Source organism: Episyrphus balteatus, chromosome 3 (genome assembly GCF_945859705.1).
Source record: "Episyrphus balteatus chromosome 3, idEpiBalt1.1, whole genome shotgun sequence".
NCBI classification, from domain to species: Eukaryota; Metazoa; Arthropoda; class Insecta; order Diptera; family Syrphidae; genus Episyrphus; species Episyrphus balteatus.
Genome location: NC_079136.1, coordinates 79,674,142 through 79,700,478, shown reverse-complemented (window position 1 = coordinate 79,700,478; position 26,337 = coordinate 79,674,142). Strand labels below are relative to the sequence as shown.

At 32.9% G+C, this 26,337-nt stretch overlaps 1 protein-coding gene across 2 annotated transcripts in view; it reads left to right on the top strand.

The window, feature by feature from the left end:
• Nucleotides 1-26,337, top strand: part of LOC129915328 (neuroligin-4, Y-linked) — a 271,030-nt gene that overhangs the window by 155,546 nt on the left and 89,147 nt on the right. For both annotated transcript variants that reach the window (XM_055994818.1, XM_055994819.1), the window contains 2 exons: nt 1,744-3,039; nt 23,643-23,806. In XM_055994818.1, the coding sequence (XP_055850793.1) occupies nt 2,504-3,039; nt 23,643-23,806 (700 nt within the window). In that variant the 5' untranslated portion in view covers nt 1,744-2,503. The remainder of the gene's footprint in view (nt 1-1,743; nt 3,040-23,642; nt 23,807-26,337) is intronic.

The window sequence follows — 26,337 nt, the reverse complement described above, 5'->3', positions numbered from 1 at the left end:
TTAAAATTTTTTCCTGGAAAGTTATTTTCCGGAACGCTTCAGAACTTTAAATAAATGTTGTATTAGTCTTCGGCATATTAATGTACTAAATATAACATTATTTGTATAAGTTGATCAATAGGCAAAAAATCTTTGGTATACGAAAAAAAATTTATTTGATTAGCCAAGTCAAAAAAGCAATTACTTCAACTATGATGGCAGAATAGCGCTGTATGTGTCAAATCTGCATTTCATAATTTCTTCTAGTGACTTCATCAATTTCCATTTAACTACTTCAAAACAACAACAAAAAAGAATTTGGGTCCGGTCAAAAGTACAGACTTTTTTTTGACGGCCGGGAATTTTTGCATTTTATTGTTCTTTGAAGTTTATTTGACGTATTTCCCATCCACGCGCTTCTCCCCATTTTCTTCCCCACAATTCTTAAAATTAATTTATCCAATCCCATGGGTGATAGGGAAAAAGTGTGACCAACAGAAGTTGCTATCATTTCAAAAGGAATAAATGGGTAGTGGGAAGGATTCTACAAATTATAATAGTTTCGATCTCTAATTATGGCTTCATTTTACTTAACTATATGTGTATTTCTGTCATTTCTTCCCTTCACTGAACTAACTATATGTATTTTTTTCAGTTTGTATTTAAAAAAAAAAACACTCCCTGTACGTGTACATTTACATTAACAACTAGTAAATTGAAAAAAGAAATTAATTTCCTTAAAGTTTTCTAAATGCTAAAAAGTGAAGGAATTCAGTGTCCTAGCCACTTGCCTTGACTTCAATTTCTGTTCTCATATTTTCTTTCATGCATTCATGCATTCTCAAAGTACAGTTAAATTGGGCCATTTATACACTGGAGCAACTCTAGCGGGTGGAAAAATTCTTTTAGACACGAAGAGTGACATATGACGGAGCAAAATACCTAAATATGTATAATATTCTTGCATCAAAAAAGGTTAAATATATGCACACAAAACTTTCAACAAATTTTAAAGCAAAAAAAAAAAAAGTAAATAAAATAATGAAAAATAAAAGCAATTTAATTTCAAAATCACTCCTAAAAAAACTTTGATGAAAGTTATTTAAAAAAGTTTTATGCCCAAAAGTGTTTTAATTAACCATTGCTTCAGTTATTTCAAAAGTATCAATTTAAATAAAAACTATTCAATCCTTTCACAAACTGGAAATATTTTAATCATAATTCACTAGAAAAAGTTATTCGTCCAAATTATTTTATTTTGGAGGCACACTACTACACTATTTATTCCTCCACATGGAGGATGCATTGATAATTATGTATATGACAGAACCTGAACCCCAAAAACTGAAACTTTGCATTTGAAAACTAATATTAAAAAAAACAGAACACAGTCCACGCAACCATCCAATTAAAATGCTTGTTCGTACCCATTTATCTAGGTATAAATATGTACAATGTGCATATGCAAAGCCTATCAAAATCTGAACAAGACACCAGCACCTACCACTTTCCCAATTAAAATAAACTTTCTTCTATAATGCGGTGAATTCACTTTTTATTTTTTTTTTTTATTTTGTTTGTCTTGTGAATCCGACCGCAGTCACACCTGCATAGATTCGCAAAGTCCCAGCAAACTTTTTTAGAACTCTTATCAAAGAATTCCGCAAACAAAAAACCAAATAATAATCTGTTCTTTCTTTTTTTTTTCCTTTTTTATCCTTTTTTTACTCATAAATGCTTCTTTTGTTTGTGTTTTTTTTTCAGGTTAAACACAGCGTTCCCTTCAAGCAGTTGGCTAGCTACTCAAGCGCTCCAAAACTCACACAAACAAACAAAAAAGAAGTGACTAACATGGCAATTGTCCTGAAGACCCTTTTAAATTTCTCTCAAGTGCTATGTCGTTAGGAAACAACAACAACTCGAAAGTTAGAGCTTCAAAGTAGAACACGACACGAAGACTCTATACCACAAAAACTGATTTTGTTTTTCCTCAACTCGAAGGAAGTATGGGGCTTTGCAGACTGAAACTGGGCTGAACTCTCTCGTTCGTTTCCCAGTAAGGACGAATATATTTTCGATGTGTCCAGAACTTCGTGTATGTGTTTCTGTCCGATTTCTTCCGTCGTTTTCTACATCCGCATCGTACTCTATTCGGTAGAATAAAATCAAAAAAAAAAAAAAAAAATCAAGGATTAAGTGGATTTAGTTGCATCGCCTTACTATCGAAAACCGCAGCACACACATAGTATGAAATTGTAATGAATGTCCTCCGCTGCTAAATTGAGAAAGGCAAAAGTGGCAGCAACGTGTGCGACACCAGCAGTGACGACGACGCTGACGCCGAGTCAAATAGAAGAGCAGCATCAACGAGAACTATTGCTGCTGCGTCGAACGAACAAGGGTGACCATCAGGACGACGACGACGAAGAAGAAGACGCCTTTAAAGGAGGAAGCTTTAACCACAGCAGAATCCTTGCCGAGGAAGCTAAATTGAATTGCCCTTGGTGGCGAACCATTCGCCATAATGGTTATGGTTGTAGTTTACTTTTATCTGCTTGCTTCACCGTATATTGTGAGATGCGTTGGTGGCGGTAGCAGTAGGGGCAGCAATAGTGTCATGAGTGGAACAGCTAGTCTTAGCACTGGCATTGGTTCCGGTTCAAATAGTTTAAGTAGCAATAATCCAGGTGGTGGCAATGGCGGTAGCAGTAATAGCGGAAGCAACAGCAACATTTCCGGTAGTGATTTACCTGGTGGAGGTAGTAGTGGTCATAGTAGTAGTAGTAGCAGTAGTAGTAGTAGCAGCAGCAGTCGCAATAGTGGCGACAGTACGCGAAGTCGAGTTAGTAATGACCAACAATTACCTCCCACATTATCGTCCCGTATTGTGCACACTCGAAACGGAGCCATATCGGGAGTAATTGTGCAACTGGAGGGCCGTCATTTGGATCCGGTCGAGTCATATCGGGGGATACCGTATGCTTCGCCACCCATCGGGAATTTACGTTTTATGCCACCAGTATCAGCGGCGATGTGGTCAGGCGTGAAAAAGGCTGACAGGTAAAAGCTAGTTTTCTTTTTTTTATATTTTGTATAGTTTTTTTGTTTTTGTTCTCTATAAAATGTTTTCGTTGTCGGTTTTTGCAATTAAATTAGCATTTTGTTGAAAAAAAACAGGATTCTAAATGCAAATATTATTGTTTTTATTCTATGTACACTGTACATAATATCAAAAGAGGGTAAATGTTTTAACGATGAAAAATCGATAGGTTTTTGAACTCTTTTGGAAGTGGTAAGAGTGTGTATTTTTGAAAATTGTGGAATAACGATAGCCTTGTTGTTTTTATTTTAAATAAAATACAAAATTAATATCGCATTTTTCAAACTATTATAATTTTTTGGAAGCGAACAAATAATAATACGCACTTACATACGCATTAGAGCTTTGCTCTAATTAGATAAAGTAAATGCTCCATTTATTAACTTTTGTATTTAACCCAAGAAACTATATTGTTCGCCTATATGTTAAGAACGGTTCCTTTTTAAGAAAGATTTAGTTATTTACATGTACTAGCTATATATTTGACTTTAAAGAAGCCCTACACGATTTTTTTAATAAAAATATTCATTTTCGTGGAATTCTATCAAGGGGCACGGTAGTGCCCAGCCAAGTTCTCTAGCAACTTTGGCACTACACCCTTATTTACAGGAAACAACTCAGGCCATTTTCGACCCCCCTCTAACTTCCACACCAAAGATGCTAGAAATTTCAAACTGGCTACATTTATTGAGCTTGTCAAAACCAAACTCCTCACAAAATTTAAGCCTTTTACGATGAGTAGTTTCTGAGATATAGGGCTTCAAAAATCGCAAAAACCGTAACTGACTGACTCACTCACTCACTCACTCACTCACTGACAGATCATCAAAATTATGGAGAACTTCCCGTTAACGTAGAAACTTGAAATTTTACATGGTGATAGGGCTTGTGGTGTATACAAAGGGAAAAATCGAAAATTTGAGATTTTCAATTCAGGGGGCGTGGCATCCGCCCATTTCCGCTGAATTATCATCAAATATTATAGAGCACTTCTGATTATCGTAGAATCTTGAAATTTGGTAGAGTGGTAGAGCTGGTAGTTTGTACAAAGGAAAAAATTTAAAATTTGAGAATTTCAGCCAGGGAGCGTGGCATATCCGCCCATTTCCGCTGAATTTTCTCCTATGTTGAAATTATGCTGGCACAAAAAGTACTGAGATGTAAAAGTGTACCAAGTTCTAAAGTTTGGGTTCAAATTCGTATCAATAAAATTTTGATTGTTTACTTGGCAATTTTTGAAATAACTTTAAAAATCGGTAATTAAAAGAAAAATTGTCAAGAGAACAATCAAAATTTTATTGATACGAATTTGAACCCAAACTTTAGAACTTGGTACACTTTTACATCTCAGTACTTTTTGTGCCAGCATAATTTCAACATAGGAGAACTTGGCTCCTTTTTTAACAGCAATGTTTTTGTTGTGATCTTGGTTACAAGAACTCCTTTTTTTATTTAAAATTTTATTTTTTGTAGTGTTCGGAGTATGAAAATAAACTTCTGAACTAAAGTTAAGGCCCTTGAAATATGAAGTATAATATCAGAAAATGTTTTTCCCAGAAATATAAAAATGTGCATGTGTCTGCTAACGCTTTATTTATTTATTGGGGCCCTTGTTTGGAAATGTTTTCAAAAGTTCACCAAATATTAATTTTTGCTTTTATTTTTCTAGGGGCCCAGTAATTGTACGGGGTCCACAGTAATTTTGCGGCTTGGCAACTTGAAATAAACCCTGAACCATTTTGAAATTTGAATTCTTGATGGTTCACGGAGACACCCTGTATACCTACCTAATATTCCAACAAATCCTTTCCTTATTCATCAAAAACCTTCAAAACCTAACCCCTAGAAAATACAATGGATCCAATGAGATCCGAGTTGTTTTTCTGGTTCTAGCTGGGGCATTCACACATGAAGTGGTATGAGCTCTCTTCCACTTCTTCGACTTGACACCCTCTACTCAAGTCAAATGAGACAATGCCCATTCTCTGTGTCATGGTGGGTTCAGAATGAGTTGTGACCTGTAAGGATTCCAATCGAAAGGGAATATAAATATAATATCAGTTTTTTTTTTTAAGTGTCGGTCAAAGATTTCTTAAAACCCATAAAGGTTGAAGTGCTTATCACCTGTCCTTGGTGGGTTTCAATAAACTTTGTTGTAGTCTACTTTTTTCGTGTCCCCAGTGGCATAAGTATCCAAGATTCAGTTTGACTCGGTTCAGGTGTTGATCAATTGTTGGCCAGTTTTTCTGCCCTTTTATTCCTCTGTATATCACGATTTCCTGGGGCCCAGTGAAGGGTAACTGTGTTCGTTTGACTAAGATCTCTTTAGTTCATTTCGATATCAATAAACTAGTTTGGACTTCCCGACAATTGAGAAAATAAAATTCAAAAACTACAAAAGTCCGAGAATTTGATTGACCTATAAGCGTTAGTGGGTTAAAATCAAAGTACGGGAAAATGTAATCTCTTTAAATGTTAATCGGCCCTAGCGAGCTAATCCTTCGGAGCGGAAATTCTCCGATTTTAAACGAAATTAGCTTCGAAGTGTGTGTCCGACAAGTAAAAACCGTCCGATTCGGATGAAATCGGACAAAATCCGCTCCGACGGATTACCTCGCTAGGACCGAATATCAGTGAAGTTTACTATCGTTTTGTGACCGCAATGGCCGATTTTCAAATTAATACTCTACCTGTGCTTGTTTTAATGATTCAAATTATTGATCATATTCTCAACGAACTCAATTATTGCTTATCAAAATGAGTAAGCCTCAAAAAAATAAAAAGAAATCTTTGTCAATTTAAAATTTGGTGAAACCTTTTACTTACTTTATCTAACGTAACCTGGTGCTCCTGGTTCATGGTAGATAACACTTCAGCTGAACCTTTTAATGTTTATTATTTTGAAAAAAAAAAAACAGGAAGAAACTATTTCAAAATAAGCTTAACCAAGACTCCTTATCTTTTCTATAAATGTTTCTAATCGAAAAAACGTCATTCCCTGCCAAAAGCTAAGAAAGTCCCAGTCTATTTCATTTTATTTCACTATAAATACAAGCGCTAATCCCAGTATTTAATTTTCATTTTCATTTTAACAACAATGAACCGTTTTTCATTTTATCATGACCTTGAAAACTTCAACTTTACAAGCTATAGCAAAGCTGAAAAAAAAGTATTAAGCTTTCGAGGATTTACCTACATTTTCAATTAACTTATAACACTTCATCTTAAAAGCTTTATATACAAAAACTATTGTTATGTTTTTCTTTTAAATAAGCCTTTTAGGGGATTTACTTATTTCACCTCATAAAAAAAAAGTACGAACCGAAATCTCCCTTCGTAAAAAAGTTGTGTCGGACTAAAAAAAAAAAAAATGAAAAATTATTATTAATCTCTCCAGCGTATTCAAGAATCAAGAGTATATTCATACCCATCTCTCTCGACATCCAGGCACAGGTTTTATACCTTCTATGCAATGCGGAAGCACCTGAACAGCGTTGCTTGATTGAATTTAATATCTCGTGAAAATGAAAATTTTCTTTTTCACCTTTAACATCCATTAATTCTCACTCCCTATAAGCTTTAGCAGCTTTGCGTTTACTCGTTCGTATATAGCAAATCCCTAATACATTTTCTACATGTTTTTTTTTTTTTTTTATTATTTTATTTTTTTTTTTTAACTTGAATCTGCCCGAAACGCCTCTGCGCTGCCCGGTTAGCAGGTGGATAACACGCTACAAATGCATATAATTCTCAATAAGCTTCTGGCAGTGTTATGCTTATGCTGAAGAGTACTCCAGAAGCCCGTTGCTAAATTCAATAAAAATTCAATTTTTGTTCCTTTTCCTCTTGCGTTCAGGTTAAGAATGGAAGGACGATTACAGCTAAGTGGTGATGACGTGAAGTATGATAGAGACACGGGAAAACAGGGTGAGAGATATATATACTATACATAGGTACATAAGACCCAAACTTCAACAACGACTTGAACCAAGAATGATGATGAATCACTTAAAATATATAGGGAAACCACATTAAGGATGGTCTAGTGGCTACGGCTTATACGTGCTCAGTTTTGGTTCCACCAGTATAGATAGATAACAGAAGCACTCCCTGTCCTATATTTTCGCACAGATAGAAAACCATTTTCAATATTTCAATTTTCTATCGTCGTCAGCCATCTTTCTTTAGTTTGCACTTTGGTTCTGATGGTTGGTCTGGGGTTGTCCCTATATTCGCCAGCCCTTGTCCTGTCTCTTTGGCTTGTTTCCACGTAGCGCACGTTTCGTTATGCCTTTGCAAATAATAATTTCCGGTGCTGGCCCTATGTTGCGTTGTATTCTTGTAATAACCTCCATGGGAATAACGTTATTTATTTTTTATCATTAAAACCTTAATTTCCACATTCTCATCAAAAAATGGCAACACGATGAACGGTAGGTAACCTTTCAAGAGCTGAAGAATGTCAAACTAGGTGGAATTACAGATGGGGGAGAAGGCAGAGCCTTAATCTTAATTGAGTTTGTTTTTTTTTTTTTTATTTCGTTCTGCTAAAATGGCGTAATGGAAGCGATTCGTTTTTCCTAAACAAACATGAACCAGGTCATGGAGAAATAATGTTATTTAAAAAAAAAAAAAAGGTGTAAGTAATGAAGGCGATGAAAGCATTTCACTTTTCATTAAACCATTTGCCGAAAAATTAACAGAATTGTGACCCTGCCTGTAATATATAAAAATAAAAAAAAAAAAAACATTAAAAAGTATGTACGAGCACATGTTAATGTGATTGTGAATATTATAAAGTGCTGTGAAAAAAAATGTGAAAATTCTGTTAACCTCCCCTTTTTAAATATTGCAAATTGCTTTAGGATAGAGCTTAGCTATTGTCCAGTCCAGTCGTTTTGTTAATTTTAAACCGCGGTTTTTTTGATTATATTAAAGTTGTCAAGTTTTCGAGATATTAACAACTTTGCTGTTATTGAAATCTGATCACCTTTTTCATCAAATTAGACAAGCGATTTTAATTTGCTTTTTGTACATAAATGCAAACAAACTGTTATCGTTATGTAATCATTCATACAGAAGGTTGTTTTTAAGAAACTAATGAAGAAAAAAATACCTATTTTTGATTTGATTTTAAAGTAAGGATAGTCTGAAATGATATTTGATGGGTAGTACGCATAAAAAACATCAAATATAGGCCCAAACTTAATAAGATTTCGAATTCAAGTGCATTTAACAACAAAAACCAAGTTAAGTAATCAAATTTAATTTATTTATTCATTTCAATACGAGTAGCGCATCCGGTTTTTGTCATTTACGATTTTGCTTCTCTTGGCGCAAATAAGAAACCAAACGAAGCGCACTCTGGAAGCTTGGAATTAAAAAAAAAGAACTATCAGAATCTGTTCGCCCAGTCGAAAGTTCTGAGTCGAATTAAGAACCTCCACCTTTTTAGAAGTTGACAGCAAATTTTAGGAGTGGAGGTTCAACCAAAATAAGAGTACACAAATACATCTTAGATGAATTCCATTAAGACGCACAGTAAAAAAAATTAAAATATTTTAAATTGTTTAAGGCCCAACTTATTGACTCTCCAATAAATTTAAAATTGTCATTAAAGCAGGGAATTTTAAAATTAAAAACAAAATTCATTTATACAGTCTCTTTTAAAAATTTTTTTTGAAGTTTGACTTCATTAACTGATTGAGCATTAAAATTTTAAAGACCTTTTTGTTAAAACGCCAATTTTGATTTTTAGAGCAAACGGAGGTTTTAAACAGGATTTTTATTTATTTACTACCCATTAGCGTCAAGTGTCATTTCATTTATTATTTTCCAAATATTTTTTTTTTTTTCATTTTTTTATATGCAAATTTCGGTATTGAATTTAGTGTTTCTCTCTATAACTCAGAAGTATAAAAATGTAGTTGGGGCCCTAACGAGATAACGGGCAGTATAGGCGTGAATTGCTTCAGTTTTTGATCATCACTGGCATTTCTCTCTCCTCAGATGTTTTTCGACCGTTTTATTTTTTTAGCTCCAAATCCCTTGCGGACCACAGTTTTTTAGTTTATATAATTTATCCTGCAAATCTTTAAATTTAAATTCGTTTCATTTGGAAAAGTCATCGTTATTGACATATCGTCGCCCTAGTATTGAAGTGCCGTATACGCCATTTTTACATTTTTGGGAAATCACATTTAAATGTTCGGAAGATAATTGCGAAAGAACTAACCTCTGGTATTTTTTGATATTTTAGTATGATATATAATTAAAATGTGTCTTTTATATACATGCTATTGGACGTCTGCAATTCGTTTAGTTTTCAAAATATTTAAATTTTTGTCCAAATAAAGTTTGCCGTATACGAGATGAAAATCAGAAGTTTCTTTTATTCATATACACGTACGTCAAAAAAAAAACATAACGTACGTCAAAACAATTCTCAAAATTTTCTTGCATTGCATGAAAAATTTGACGTAAATGCCAAAATTTCTTGTTTTTGTCAAAACAATAGTGAATATCTCGGCAAAGAAAAAAGATAGAAAAAAACGGATAGCAGATTTGAAAAGAGCAACTTCGAAAACATACGACTGCATACCTAGTTCAAAAAATGCAATTTGGCGTATACGGCACTCCATATAGTAGGGCGACGATAGATATATGTATGTATGTATATTTGTTTTTTCCAAACAAATCAAAAATCCCTAGGATTTTAAAAAGTTATTCCATTTTATAAATTATTATATTGATGTGTGACACATTTTTTTTTAACTAGTGCCACAAAAATTCAAATTTTCAAAAAAAGACTATCTAACATTTTCAAATAATGTGTTTTCAAAAAACCAAAATTTAACAATTTTTAAAAGTCAAAAAATTTTGTTTTTGAATTTTTTTTTTTGGTTTAAGTGCTTGGTTATTATGCATACCACCCACCCACTGTCACAAAAAAATAAATAACATTTTTAACCCTTTCGGACCCAGCGTTACTCTCATGTAACATTTTTTTAAAAATTCGTAAAAAATATTAAATTAAACAATTTTTTAGGTTTTGATGGCTTAATTGAAAGATAATAATGCCTAGTTACTGGATTATTACAAAAAGTTAGTGTAATATCATACCTTTAATTTTTTTTCTATAGAAAAAGGGACTGAAATTCACATTTTATTTTTTTTTTGCAAAAAATTTTTTTTTTTAAATATGGTCATAATTTTGAAAAAAAGATATAAAAAATGTTAATGCAGAAAGTGTTTTCTTTTTTTGCTTAGAAGAAGTAGCATACATTATAGTTTCATAAAAAGTTATTTTCTCAGTTCTCCGACTTTTTTTGGTGGTCATAGGCAGTACATGTTACTTACATTGAACATGAGAATAACACATTAGTTTTGCTATTTATTATTTTGGAAAATAACTTTTTGCTATTCATATTTCTTAGTTGTGATGTTTTTGACCCGATAATACCGAAAAAACATTTTTTAGTATCGATTTTCATAGCTTGGGTTCGAAAGGGTTAAGTAACTTTGCGATTGTTCTAAATTTATAAACTAGGCTTAATATAATTATTAGTTAACATAAAATAAAATCCTACGTACCAGAATTGGTACGAATCTGCAATATTTTCCAATATTATATCTATTTTGACTGGACATAAGAGATAAAAGCCAAATAAAGATATATTGTCTTTTCTTGTTTCCCGCTCAATTGTTCTCGTAATTTTGTTTTTAAATTGACAGATATAATTAATGAAATTATAAAAATAAAAATCCTGTTATTAGGAATCATATTTTTTCCCAATACTGTATGAATGTACACTGTACATGTACACAGTGTACATCTATACTTATGCCCATTGACATTAAAACACGCACGTTTGCATAAAATACCAATTTGTGTATCTTTTCCTCTGAGTTCTGACACAAGCGTTGCGATGACAAAAAAGGGTATCGATCATGTTATCAGGTTTCCCAGGAGGTTGTTAAATTAATTTCCAGGTCGCGCACATCAGGTGGTAGATGTAATGATTCGTTTGGGGCTTGAAAGTAATTAAAAATATTTTTGCTGTCTATTTTTTTTTTTATTTTATTTTTTAATTTAGCAGGAAGATATAGTTGAATGGATTGGACATTTAATAAAATAAAATAAAAAAAAAAAACAAGTTAATTATGAAATACCTTGCTTTCTGTTTGTTTTATTGTATATTGATTTATAACAACACATTGCAAAATATAATTACCCTTGAGCTGAGAGGAAATTAAATATTTGCACCGGGAATTGTTGAGTGAATTTATATTTGGACTGGGATAAATTTAATTTGATCGATATTTTCAAAAAAAAAAAAAAAAAAAAAAAATTGTACAAAATAATATATGCAACTATAGCTATGCGTATGGGTAAAGTATTTTAAATTGGCCCAAGGGGGTGAAACCTATCCGATGGTTATTTAGCACTGGAATTGTGTTTAATTCTATATAACAGGTATTAGGCACGATAAAATATTTTGTATGCATACATACATATATGCATTTTTGGTTATTGCACATTCTAGATGTACCTACATCAGATATTTATGCGATATAATGTTTTTGTACAATTTTTGCATATTTAGGTTTATATTGGAATAAATTAATAACTTTTTTGTTAATAGAAATTAAAATAAAATAGAAAAAAACATTTAAATGGACAGAATATTTTATCTTCCATGCATATAACCACGACATGTTGCGGATGGTCTGTATATGTAGCGAAGTTGTTTTTTTTTTTATTTTTTTTTATTTCCATCTGTTGCAATGGTATTATTTTGGAAATCGAGGGGCTTTAATAGAAATTTTAACTTTGCATTAAATTAAATTAGAAATTATAATAATGTATCCAAACTATTTATTATTTTTTAAAATTTATCACAATGCTATTGTAGTGTAGTTTTTTCATATGTAGTAGTGCAACTGTTTATTAAATGCACAGGGCTATAAATGCGAGGAGAAGATTAGTTTGCACAGCTAAATATTTTTCAGCTCAGTGGTTGTAGTGTTAGGCTTTGAGTAGGTATAATACAGTCGAACCCGTTTAAAGTCACACGGTTGAAACAGCTTGAAAATGTGAATAAAAACGGGTTAAGCCTATATCCGATTTCAATGAAAAATTTCTATAGTAGGAAGATAACAAATTAAATGCTTCCTATTCATTTTTTTACATGACAAACACAATTAGCACAGAATCCTTAAGCCAAGCGTGTGCGATATTCTCCTTTTTGAAATATTTAAATTTAAGTAGTTAAAGTAGATGGACAGCCCGGTTGAAAAAATTATAAGAAAAAATACCAAAAAGGTGAAATAAGGAAACCTTTAATATTATTATTTATACTGTACGACGTACATACATAAATATGTATACGAAGTACAGACACTAACAGCATTGGTGATTTAGGTTTTAGGCCATCGGCTGAGACAAACCAAGACAATAACACAAACATGAAACAAAATACATAACAGAAAGGAAGAACATATTATAAGAGACAACTATGTTTTTTTTAGGTATTATCGCACAGGTATGTTTTAGTTAAGCTGACAATTTAGAAGACTTAGCCGAACTTTGTTGTTGAACCCTCGGCTGATACCAGCTTTTTTATCGTCTACCTATTCCGTGTGCCATGGTAACCTGCAGGAACTGTAATTTTCATAAAAATTTAAGGCTGAACAAAGATTGAACTAAGAATTTACACAATTTTGTTGTACTTGTAAAGCATTCGAATGTCTAAATCTGAGCTCTGGGGGAAAAACAACTTATAATCAATTGATTTGACTATTTTCGGAATGATTTTGCTACCTTTTTAAAATGAAAGTAGAACAACTTTAGTAAAAAGTGATTTTCAATCAAAAATCAAAGTTTTTTTAAATCAAAGTTGTTTCAACTTTGAAAAATAAAACACTAATTTAAATATAATAAATATCGACTGCGGAAATTGATTATACTGTCTGATGCAATCCATACGAGTATCAGAATCACTATGGAAAAAATCGAGGCCACCGAAGAATTCGAAATCACAGTAGGCGTACATCAGAGTAGCGTCTTGAGTCCTCTGCTCCTTATTTCAGTTCTTAATAGTTGTCTCCTTGAAGGTAAAGTAGCGGAATCAAAAGCTTATCAGTTAATCTTTGCTGACGATGAAGATATCACAAATAAAGATCCGATATCCATGCAACAAGCAGGACGTTCAGAAAGAAATGGCTACCGCATTAGCGCGAAAAAGACAGAATTTTGTTTTTTGTTGCTGCCCATGGAGTAGTGCTCTGCTATCTTCTGTGATTGAAAAATGTTGCCTTATCTGAAAGCAAGGCTCTACACCGCGTTCCAGCACTCACAAACGGTTCACAATGTTGGACAATGTACAGAAAGTGTGAGAGTAAGTTAACGGCAGCTGAGATGAAGATGCTTTCTATAACAGCCGGAGTAGGAACAATACAAAACTGGAGCCTTGCCGCCGATTACTGAGTTCAGCTCGGAAAACTCCACAGGCCCCTACCCCAAATACGTGGAAGATTTATGATCCCCTCGAGATCGAGATCATATGGGGGAAGAGTAAAAGAAAGAAGAAAATATAAAAAATTACAGAATAATAAATTATTTTGATTACTTTTCTAGTACCTATATATTATCAAAATGAGAAACGAAAATTTCCACCAAATTCCACGAACACCAAATATTTTATAATTTAAAATGTTATTTAAATTAAGAAGGTTGTATGTACATTGTTCAACACAAATTTTCATTTCCACACAATGACTAGTGTAAAAGAATTCGTAACGAATTTTATTCCATGCAAAACAATATAATTTTTTTTTTTTTTATTTGAAGTTATGCATTTTTGCAAAACCCACGGCTAAAACGGTTACCATATTAATACTTGTGTGCATCTTTTGTACAAAAATGTAATCCTTTGTCACAAAAACAAACATTAACAACAAAAAAAGAGATGACCCACACGTCATAATATCTTCATTCTAGTAGAAACGGGCTTCTGCATTCTAACCATGCATGTGGAAATATTATTTTCATGCCTCAAGTGTTGTTAGTAACATAGTGTATATGTATATGGCAGAAGGCAGAGTAAAATCAAAGTAAGGGAAGAAAAAACCTCGCCCCAAAGGACGACACGACCACACATTTGTGGTTCCAAGTTTGTATACAAAAGAAAAATAAAAAAAAAAAAACTTTTAAATGTGTTGAGGGCAGAGAGAGGAAGAGGAGGCTAAAAAAGTTGATGCTCCCTCCTTTTCTATCAGAAACTCTGACTAAAGAAATTTGCACATAACTGGATTATCCTTAAAATTGCAAAAGCTTAAGAGCACCTCACACAGCATAACACACACACACAAACAAATGCATCAAGCTAACGGTGTAATGGAAATGGAGAGAAGAATGTCAAGCAAAAGGATATGATGATGGTTGCCACAAAACGGGACGATGGCTGACTGGTGCTTGTGGGTGGTGCTGGTACTGATGGTGGTGGTAGGTCTGTGCTTGTGTGTGGATATTTACGTTTGGCGTGCATTTCACTTTGAGCTTAGAGTAAATTTTTACACAGCTCTTCAAGCAATTTTAAACTTCAGAGGCTTTCCACAGTTATGAACAATTCTTAAGCCACAAACACACTCTTCAACTGGAAATATGACTGAGGCTGTTCTTTCAACTCAAGTTAAGTGTTTGTTAAAAATATTTAATGATCTTTATGCGCAACGTTTGTTTGTTTATTTTTTTTATTTTTTTTTTTTCTAGGAAAAATAAAACTTGAGTTGTATATTAATTCTTAATGGAAAAAAAAACGAGAACAGGCAAACGACATTGGATAAGAGTTTCAATGAAAATGAAAGCTATTGAATTGAGTTTATACCCTTTTGAAAGAGAATAAATAAATTTTCACCTTTAGAAGGCGATACAATTTAAGAAAAAATATAATGGGTTAGGTTTTGCGTAATAAGAATGTGTTTTTCCGTGGTTTCATATTTTTTAATTTATACTTTTTTCGATCTTCAAAACTTGAGGTAAAAAGGTTGAATAAAAAAATGGTGAATAAAAGATACCGCTTTTAAGGTTTGCTAATCTTCAACACAATCTTTCTCCGTTTTTTTTTTTTATAATTTTGTTTTTCTTGAAAACTTAAAAGTCAAGAAAAGATTCATATTATTTTGTTTGGAGAGCTCTTACTAAGAAATATCAAAACAAATCACAGCAAAAATTCTCAGAATGCTTCCGCGAACAATTATGTTAATTTTATAATGATGCGGAGTAAATTCCAAGCCAATGGCAACCTGGATTCTATTAACTTTTGAAGAAATATTTCTTAGTAGCTTCACAAGTATACCGTGTATATTTGTTTTGTTTTTATTTTTCGAATAAAATGTGGAAATGATTAGCTACTAAGTATAAGAAAAAAAGCTATTTCACGTTATTATCCGAAATACTTGAAGCCTAATAAATTTTAATTATAAAAAAAAAATCATACACAAAAAAATTTGTGTTAGAGCCCCCGCACACTACAAACTTTCTATCACTACAACGATTAAGTAACGGCTGTTTAAAAAGTTTGATTGATAAAAAAAAAATTGTTTACTTCACAATTGCCTTCAAACTAAAATATTTCCTACCTAGCCGATTATTTAAACAGTTTGAGACAGTACTACAAAAATAGGAAATATGTTTGTTCACTGTGACGTATACGTGCTTTTTTAACATTTAATAGTAAATACTGCAGTCAAAGGGCTGAAAAAAGGGCGTAACCAAGAGTGCCCCAAAAAGTGCTTTTTGTGCATAATCCCGACAAAAAGAATGATTAGGTTTGGGGGCATACACACCATTGGCGCAGTCAAGACAGAGCCTCCACCTTCAGATGCCATAGGGCCCATCAAGGGATAATGTGAGGAATACACTTGTTAATAAAAAAAAAAAAAACAAAAATAATAATAACACTCAAAAAGATTTAAAAATAAGAAATGCAAATTGGGGGTCTTTTTGCGTACTGCAGTGTTGGCTGAGCACCAATAGTTGAAACCCGTACTTTAACTGGGCCTTGAAAAAAACAAAATGCTTTGGGCCCCCAAAATAATTAATTGAAAACGTTTGAGAGCCTTTCTAAACAAGGGCCTGAAATAATTATAAATAATAAGAGACAAAGAAACATATTTATAGGACTGGCAATTAAAATTCTGTCATCTTTCCTTAAATAGGATGTGTTACTGGTAAACCCTATTTCAAGGGTCACCATTTGGTAATATCTAACAAGTTTTTTTTCACCTCTCTTACTTTTGTAGACATTCTGTTACGGAATCAAAAATTTAAATCTCAGAATCAATAGCGGAGTCAAAAAAATTTTTATCTCCGAATTGAAGCTACTTTAATGCTAATTTGACAAATTTTTTACTTCCTATAAATAATTTTGTTTTTTAATATTAAATTTAAAAATTGCACTGATTGGCTGGAACAAATCCAATGGAGAAATTTTGAAAAATTACACTTTTTTGTTTTTGTGTTTTTGTGTTTTTTTTTTTTTTTTTTAATTATAAAATATTCAAGGTTTTGTTTAAAAAAAAATTATTTACAGTACCTACTAAAAGGTCACCAATATCAATAGATAAAAAAAATTTAGCTCAAAACTACAATGACTGGCAAAAAAATTTAAAAAGTCATTTTTAAACTTTTCACCATTGGAAAAACAAACTTGAAGTTTTTAAACTTGAATTCAAATAAGAACTGACCGAAAGAAAGTACAAAATGTTGAATAAGGTAGTTAAAAGTTAACAGAAACTTACAAAGGAAAAAAAAGAGAAAAGTCTTGTTAGGGGGCCTAGCCGCTTAACGTACGCCTCTGGATCCAGCTTTTGAAAGTCCCTTTCGATTCATGAAATAAAAAATGGGAGTGCAGTTTGAGTGGAATAAAATGAAACAGCGTTAGAAAAAATAATTAATTATGTTCACTGTGGCGTATACGTGTTTTTGAAGTTTTACTTCTTTAGCGGCGTTGGGTACGAAAAATTCCTTTTTGACAAGAACTGTCAAAGGGATTAGTGATCGCCATTTTGGAACCTAATGGTGATGTTGATGTTGACTTTTATGGAATAATGTGGAATATGAAACAAAGGGTGTGTGATAAGAAGATTTTTGATCATTCAATTATTAAGCTGTGAACACATTAGGAATTATCTCTTTTGTTTAATTAAAGACTGCGATTTACTTTCACTAGAACTCAAATGAGATAATTTCGTAAATTGTATCATCGGAGAAATTTCTTTTATGATTTGACATCCCACATTCATGTGGGATCTAGTTAAAACAAGCTATTAAGCTGCAGTGAAAACAAACTATAGTGCCTGGCTACACAGTGATTTTTCAATCGATTGAAAAATCACATGCGGTGGCTACACACTGTTGTGCCCAATCACGTTCCACTTTTACATTTTTTAGGAACAAACGTCAAAAAAGAAGAAAAATTTAGCAATGGAAATTTAGCTATAGCCAGGCACATAGGGCCATAGTACACAAATAAAATGTAATAAAATGTGTAGGTCAAATTTTATAAATTCAGAGACCTTGTCTAAGTGACCAATGACGCATTTAATTTACCTGTTTTTAATTTTTTCATTTTAAATTACCGACGAACAACACACAAAAACGATGCATACAACTAATTTTTTTAAACAATATTTGACCATGTTCCGATAAGAAACACAAAAAAATGTGTTATTTTCAATTAATAATATTTTAATAATTTTTTCACATGACGTTTTATAAATTAAAACAAAATTCCTATTTGCTGGGATTCAAATATATAAATTAAAACACGAACTGACAGATAGGTCTTTGCTTTTGAAACATCCGCAAACTTGAAAAAAATTACCTTTTTTTCATATATGAAATTTGAGGCAGTACTAAACAGCAACTTAAGCACCAATTTAGAAGATAAAAGTTGATGAACCACGGATTAAATATTTGTACAACTGACCCTAAAACAAAGATCCATATAGATCACGATAGCAAGATAAAATCATCTGGGGTGGAATCGGCTATTGTGATTTGTGATCGGTGATAATCACAAAAGAGCAATTTGCTCTGAGAAATATGATTTTCGCAGTAGAAATTTGGTTCTTGTGACTATCACCGATCACAAATCACAATAGCCGATTCCACCCCTGGATCAATTGAGAAAGAGATTTGTATTTTCTTCTCTTTTTCGCTCAAGATCCATCTCTTTTTTTTCTTCCTAACGACGCACGTACAGAAGCCATCAAAAAAGGAACTAGTTTGGTTCAACTAAGCGCGTGGCTACCCGACAAACAATTTTGTTTCTATAAAGCTTTACAGATGCAATTGTTGCTTGTGTAAAGCATTATAGAAGCAAAATTGTTAGTAAGGTACACAGTGCCCCAACTAACATTTTTGCTTACGGGTTTCGAGCTCAAAGGGCTATTCGCACCTATAAAACTGGTATACTACTCACGGTAAAAAAATATCAGTAAACGCTGATATTTATACCTCTAAGAAACTTTTTAGGAGTATCTTATAGTGGGATTATAGGTGCGATGAAAAATTCTCTGTAAGCATTGTATAAAGCTTCGCTGGACTTCTGTTTAGTGTCACACTATAATGATGTTGGGAAGTGCTTATAGTGTCACAATATACTAGGTGTGTTTTTTTGTTTATCTATATAGATTTTGTGCAAAAAAACGACATCGGGATTTTTGAAATCCATGCAAACATTTGGCACCACTGTACATATACTTTGGCAGCTGTCTGCTTGGTTTCTTTGCTTTGGTTTTTTTTTTATTTTAACTCCGAAGTGGGAAGGCCATTGCATCCATGTTGGATGCAAACAAAAATTTTCATAATATGGCCATGGCATCCATGTTGGATTCAAAAAATTTTTTTTCACAAAAAACCAAAAATTATCTGTATATTCTTAGCTACATTTTAAGACCATGACCATTAACATTAGTTGCGTCGTTCTTGTGTTATAAGCGTTTGAAGGTAGCCATATTGAATTTTTTTTCGATTTTTTAAAAATCAAATGTGAAAACTTTTTTATTTTTATTTCTAATTTTTCGAAAAAACTTTGGTAATTTTATATACATATCTGTTCAACAATCTTATCAGGATCCATTTAAGACTTTTATCTGAAAAGTGCATTGCGTATATCTCGAGATATTAACATTTCAATGCAACCATGTCAAACAAATTTTTGATTATTTTTTTCTATGAGAGTTTTTTTTCAAACCTCGTTTTCTCCGCTTTTTTTTTTTGTTAATATTTTCAGATATTTCTGTATGAACACAACAATTAAACTACCTTGGCACTACTGTTTTTATCGAGAGAAAGTAAAATCTGGATAATTATCTGGATTTTTCAAAAATCTATACAGATAAAGTTTTTGTTGTTTTTAACACGTAAATTGTTTTGATTTCATAAATCTCGATGTCGTTTTTTTGCACAAAATCTATATAGATAAACAAAAAAACACACCTAATAATGTTAGTTGGAAAGTGTTTGATTTTTATTCACACTTAAAAATTCTCAAGTGCGTTATTGTAATTATTTTTTGTGTTAAATAGTTTAAAATAAAACATAAAAACAGTTAAAATTGATGTAAAGTTTAAAGTATTTCTCTTTTATACTATTAGTATCAACCTAGCTCCTCAGATAAACTTGGTTTATAAAAATATATTAAAACTAAAATAAAAATCAATATAAGGGCCGGTTTTTTCACACTCGATTACCTTTTAACCAAGGATTTTTGTATGGAATAATCCTTGATTAAAAGATAATCGACTGTGAACAAATTGGCCCTAAATGCAACACAATTTAATTTCTTTTTATTTCTCCTCCTTTTATTTCCCCTCCTTTTATATCCTCCCTCACTTTTTATTTCTCCTTCACCACTTTCGTTTGTTGATGACAAACTTTACAGTAGTCTTACAGTGTACTTCTTCCCACACCTATAGGATCGAATACCACTTTCGGCTACTGATGAGAAACTTTACAGAAGTATTTCATTGCACTTCTCATAAGTTTAATAGGAGTGAAAAAAGGGTGCCTTTTTGATGATAAACAGGGTTATATGAGTCTTTTAGGTGTGAAATTAGTCATGACGAGAAGCTTCTCACCATAGTTATAACATCGAAATTGTTAGTTGGGTGATTTTACGATCTGAAGGCCAATTTAATATTTCTATTTATAATGATCCTGAGAAACTTCTCATCATGATTAAAGGCTGGGCCACACCGGAGGGTACGCTGTAGCGGTACGGATAGAAGTAACGGAAGTTGTATGAAAAAATTCCACATCTGAACTTTGATGTGTCTTTTTGGAATTTTTTTCCATACAAGTACCGTTACCGCTACCCGTACTGCTACCGCATACCCTCCAGTGTGGCCCAGCCTTAAGACTCATAAGGATCAAAAAAGCGACCCGCAAAGAAGTACAATGCAAGACTCCTGTAAATAATTTCATCACTTGCTGAAAATTGTATTCGATCCTATAAGTGTGCAAGAAGTGCAACACAATTTAATTGCTTTCTATTTCTCCTTCTTTTATTTCTCCTGCCTAACTTTTAAATGTGCCATTTTTGTAATACAAGTACCGTTACAGCTACCTGGACCGCTACCGCATACCCTCCGGTGTGGCCAAGCCTTTAAGCCTAGTACGCAGATCGGGAACAAAAAAAAAATTTATCTCTACAATTTTAAAGGCTGGGCTACACCGGAGGGTATACGGTAGCGGTACGGGTAGCGTTAACGGTACTCTTATGAACAAAATTCTAAACTGACACACCAAAGTTCAGATGTGGAATTTTTTTTATACAAATACAGTTACCGCCCAGCCTTTAAAGGCTTGGCCACACCGGAGGGTACGCGGTAGCGGTACGGGTAGCGGCAACGATATTTGTATTAAAAAAATTCCACACCCGAACGTTGATGTGTCAGTTTGGAATTTTTTCCATACAAATACCCGTACCGTTACCTGTACCTCTACCGCGTACCCTCCGGTGTGGCCAAGCCTTAAGGCTTGGCCACACCGGAGGGTATGCGTTATAGCGGTAACGATATTTGTACTAAAAAAATTCCACACCTGAACGTTGATGTGTCAGCTTGGAATTTTTTTCATACAAGTACCCTCACCGCTACCCGTACCGCTACCGCATACCCTCCAGTGTGGCCAAGCCTTAAATCACCATCCTTAGTGCCTGGCTACACAGTGATTTTTCAATCGATTGAAAAATCACATGCGGTCGCTACACACTGTTGTGCCCAATCACGTTCCACTTTTACATTTTCTAGGAACAAACGTCAAAAAGAGGAAAAATTTAGCAATGGAACTGCACTGCCCTCAGAAAATTCAGTTCCCTTCGTGAGCATCTTCCCCCTTCACTCCTCATCCGTCTTGCCTACAAACTCACCGCTTAGGCGATTGAAAAATCACCGTGTAGCCAGGCACTTAAATCGTAGTGTGTAAATAATGAAAGAAAATTATTTCAAATGCGTTTACAGCTTAAACATCAAAATTATTGCAAAATATTCTTATCACGCGCCTTGTTTCATATTCCATGTTAATCCACAAACGTCAACGTCAACATAAACATCAACAGTTTACAGTTAGAAATTGTTTTGTTTATTATCATGGAATGGACAAGGAACAGCTGCCATATTTGCGCTGTTTATTTACACTCGGATTTATGTTTAAATAAAAAAGAATGTAAGAAACTTAAATTAACGATTTCTCAGTGTGCTCTAAAGTTTAATCTATAGTATATAACTTAAAAAAACAAAAATACTATGCTAAAAAGAAAAATTAGTGCATTGATCCACACAATGGTATAGGTACGCAAAATGGGTTTAGATTTTGATGCTCAAGTATGTTGCAAGAATATCAAAAATCAAATATAAAATCTGTGGTACGAGTACGATCGTGATAATCCGCAACAGCCACCACACCAATAGCGGCGCCTATAAAGAAACGTGTTCGCATTCTATATAAGCTACACTACAGACGCCAGGAGGGAGTTATGTTCTTGGAGTCACAGAACTGCATTCAATACAACATCGATGACAAAAGCATTACCCCCTGAATACAATGGTGTAGCTGTGGCTGTAGCTTGTAGCGCAAGTTGAAGAATTCTCAACTTTTTGCTCAGCTGCCGCCAACATTTGTTTTTGTTTCCCTCAGTAAAATTTAGTACTACAAGCTACAGCCACAGCTACACCATTGTATTCAGCCAGTTAAGGTTTCCGTCGACGAGCCATTGCCCATTAAGACGTTTGAAGATTTCGAGGATCTTATGAGCACTGAATGCATCATTTCAATTTCATATTGAGCTATTACGCTCAAAACATAAAAAAATTACAGCATTTTGGATGCACTAACCTAATCGAATGGTGAAGTTGAGTATGACGTGAACGAGGAGGCTACGAAACGGCTGTTAGGGAAGAGCGGGAGAAGTCTAATTCAGTGCATTATAGACACGCTGGGCTGGAGCTCTTGTAGATGATCCGCTTTTGTTGGCGTGTGGTTACTTTTGTGTTTATCGCTTCTGACAAAAGGTATGTTTCATGATTTTCAGTACACAATGGTCATTAAGAGGCCATAAAATCCATCGCATCCATTACGTGTCAACGGATTTGATTAAGAGCTTAATTAATTATGTGAACCGATTCATACCTGACGGATGGGATTTATGGGTCGGTTCCCTTAAGAACGTATTTTATCGAGCTCTTAGTAAAATGCTTTAACACCTTAAGAATGCGATAGATTTTATGGGTTGGGTCCTTGAGAAGTAAAACTTCGATCGCGTGTACATGTGTACACACACGCTTTTTTTTTTGTATTGAATTGAAAATGTCTACATATTTACATATGAATTACTTATTATTAAATTAAGAAAATATTATATATTGTCTTGTCAATCTATATTATTTAAGTGCGCATTATAATATTGAGGACCAAACGAATGTGATTTGTTTAAAAGGCCTTATTATGCATTATAACGAAGATTACTTTTTCTAGCAAAACGAAACACTGTACAAACTGAACAAAATAATAAATCTAAAATTATTATGATTTTTAAGTCTTCTGTGAAAATTTAATTTAATAAAATTTTAGTCTTCCTTAAATATCCGAAATTAAAAAAAAATTCTATTCAAAAATCTTTGCCATGAAGTAAAACAAACAAAATATTCTTCACAACCATTTTTGCATTCTTTTCAGTTTTACTTATTAGCTGTTATTTATTCAACTTTATCATCCTCTAACCAAGCTAACAATCAAAACTACCTCTCTCTTGCTTTGAACAAAGAACAAAAAAATCCTTAAACTAACAAAACAAAAAAAATCTTACAAAAAATAACCAAACTTGCTGCGAGGACACGCAAAGCAATTTAAACAAAAAAAAAAATATGATTTATGACAAAAGAAAACGAAAATAAGTATTTATTCTGAATTTTTTTTTTATTTTTTCTCTCGGTATGTTTAGTTTTTTTTTTTATTATTTGTCTTACTTTTAACTTTTAATCCTTATTATTGCAGATTCAGTCCCGTTTGCCCCCAACGTCTTCCTGATATCGCCAACGAAACAGCCGCATTGGATCGAATGCCAAAAGGCCGACTTGAATACCTAAAGCGATTACTGCCATATCTTAAGAACCAATCAGAGGATTGCCTTTATTTGAATATCTACGTACCGATACAAGGTGAGATTTTGTTTTTACTTGTTTTTTTCTTCTTGTTTTGTTATTGTTTGAAAAGGTTTTTGTGTATAAGCAAGAGGATATATATAAAGCATACCATGCCTTAACAGTTGAATAGCTTGAGGCAAGTAAAGAAACAAACAAAAAAAAAATACAAAAAAAAAACAATGCTCCATTAAATTACGATTTCTGGAATTCTGGGACGCTGCTGTGCTCTTGTTTGTGTTCGTTTTTTAATTGAATAGAAGCCAACTTTGAGAAAAGTTGGAATAAGAGACTGTCAATGGGAATGACATGGAGGTGCCTTAAAGCCATTCTTTTTTTACTTTTTTTTTGCTTCCCCCATGGTGGTTGAATACTTTCCTCGCTTTATGCTTAAAGTCTCTCCATGAAGAATGAATTGCGTTCGTGATATGAATTTTGTATTAAGGCCTACACCCTGCTCCATAAAATCATGAGTATTATATTGTCAAACGGGCCTAGAATAAACTCTCTCGAACAACACATGCATATCTTAGGAGCACATCAGGCAAGCTATAACTGCGAGTAGGCATACTGCTGCGAACCAAAGTTTAGAAAACTGCAAATTGATGGATTTGTAGACTTATTAAAAAAGTTCGGTCTAATCTAAAAGTCCCCCGCGGAGCGTTTAAGATATTAGCGTAGATCTTATCTTAAAGAAACAATATCTTAATATGGACGAAACGCTGCTGTGGTGATAAAAATGAGGGAAGTGAGTATAAAAACGGATGCGGTGGTATTTATGTGAAGCTGAAGAGTGTTTAAAATGTAATCATTTGAGCCGTTAAATGGTTTTCGCTTAAAAGGGTTTTTCAAATTGATGAAGGTTCTTTTACGCAAAGTAAGATGTCAGATTGTATATACAGTCTCGTCCTTTTGGTATAATATCTTACCTACTCTATCTCTATCCTTTTCATTTTCTTTCACTTTCTTGTCATAATCAATTATTGTTTTTATAAGTGGACAGTTTAATCCTTCTTGGTTTTTAAGAGGAGCCCCTTTTAATTACAAAAAAGCAAGTTGTGTGCCTTTGAGATTGTTATAAAATGAGCTCTCTTTATCAAAATATAGATGGGGATTTTATATTGCTGATTTTAGAACATTGTAATTTTTTTATGGTTCTTAATCATAAAGCTTATAATAAAAAAAAAAAAAATAAAAAACGAACTTGGAAAACCTTTTATAAAATAATTAGAACAATCATTTTTCTTATGGCAAGGAAATGATTCTATCAAAATAAAAAATCATGCAAATTTTGCAGAAAATAATAATTAATTATATTTTTTGTTGTATTTGATGGAATGAAGGCAATAAAGTGGTTGGACTGGAGGAAAAAATGTTATTTTATGAAGGATTTCTGTAATGAAAACCTTGGTTTTGTGCTAAATACATACTTAATAATTTTTTTTATTTGGTCAGTTTAATATAGTTTATTCCAATGCATCTAGTTAGTTTACAAGCACATTTGTTTTATTAGGGAAAGTTAATAGTTATGTAGGGTAGAAGGGGGAGGATTTGCCAGGATTTAGGAAAATTGACTTAACGCAAAGTTTTTACGTTTCTTTTAATTTTTTTATATCTCATATTATTATTGACTTTATTATCTTCACTTAAATATTTTTTTCATCTTGATATATTAATTATTTCTATTTTTAATAATTTATTCAAAAAAATGAAAAGTGATGTGGCAAAGCCTCCCCAAGTGGGAGGCTTTGCCACGGGGGTGGGGAGGGATTGCCAGTTACCTAAATATCAAAGTTAATACAAATAAAACCAATAATCATAAAAAAAACTTCTTTTTAGCTGAAAATACGAAGAAGGGGCTGATTTTAAAGGATTCTGCCATCCTCTTTTGAGGAAGCTTGCTTCTGGCAAATGTACCCCATGGGGTGCATTTGCCAGAGCAAAACCTACCCAAAAACGAATGGCAAATGCACCCCACAAGCTAATCTTTCAAAAATTTACTTATAACTTTTTTATAAGTTAAACAGTAAAAAAATCGCTTCTACACAGCATAGTACACATAATTTTGAAAAGATATTTGTATCAAAAAGTAATTTAACACGACAAATACCTACAATTTACGACGGTTATGTACCTTCATATTTTGGTTCTCAACATTAAAAAACTAACACAAGCGTCTAATTTATTTCGTGTCCAGCCAAAAGCTGTCAAACTTTGTGCAAAGTTTTCAATCATAAATGTGCAACAGAAAATGATTTTTCGGTATTTAATATTCTGTTGGTTTGGAAAAAAACCTGGACTGGCAAAGGTACCCCACTGGCAAATGCTCCCCCTTCTACCCTATACCTATGTGCTTTTGAATATTAAATTACATTAAATGGATGTCTGCAGAGAAATACATTTTTTTTATCGATATATGTTTTTTTTTTTCTGAAATGAGTGAACAACAGGGATAGAATTGGGTTCACACGATAAATTAAGTTTATTGAAACAAAGGTTAGACGTAGTTCAACTTAAGATTTTAAACAAATTCAATTTTGAAAAAAAAA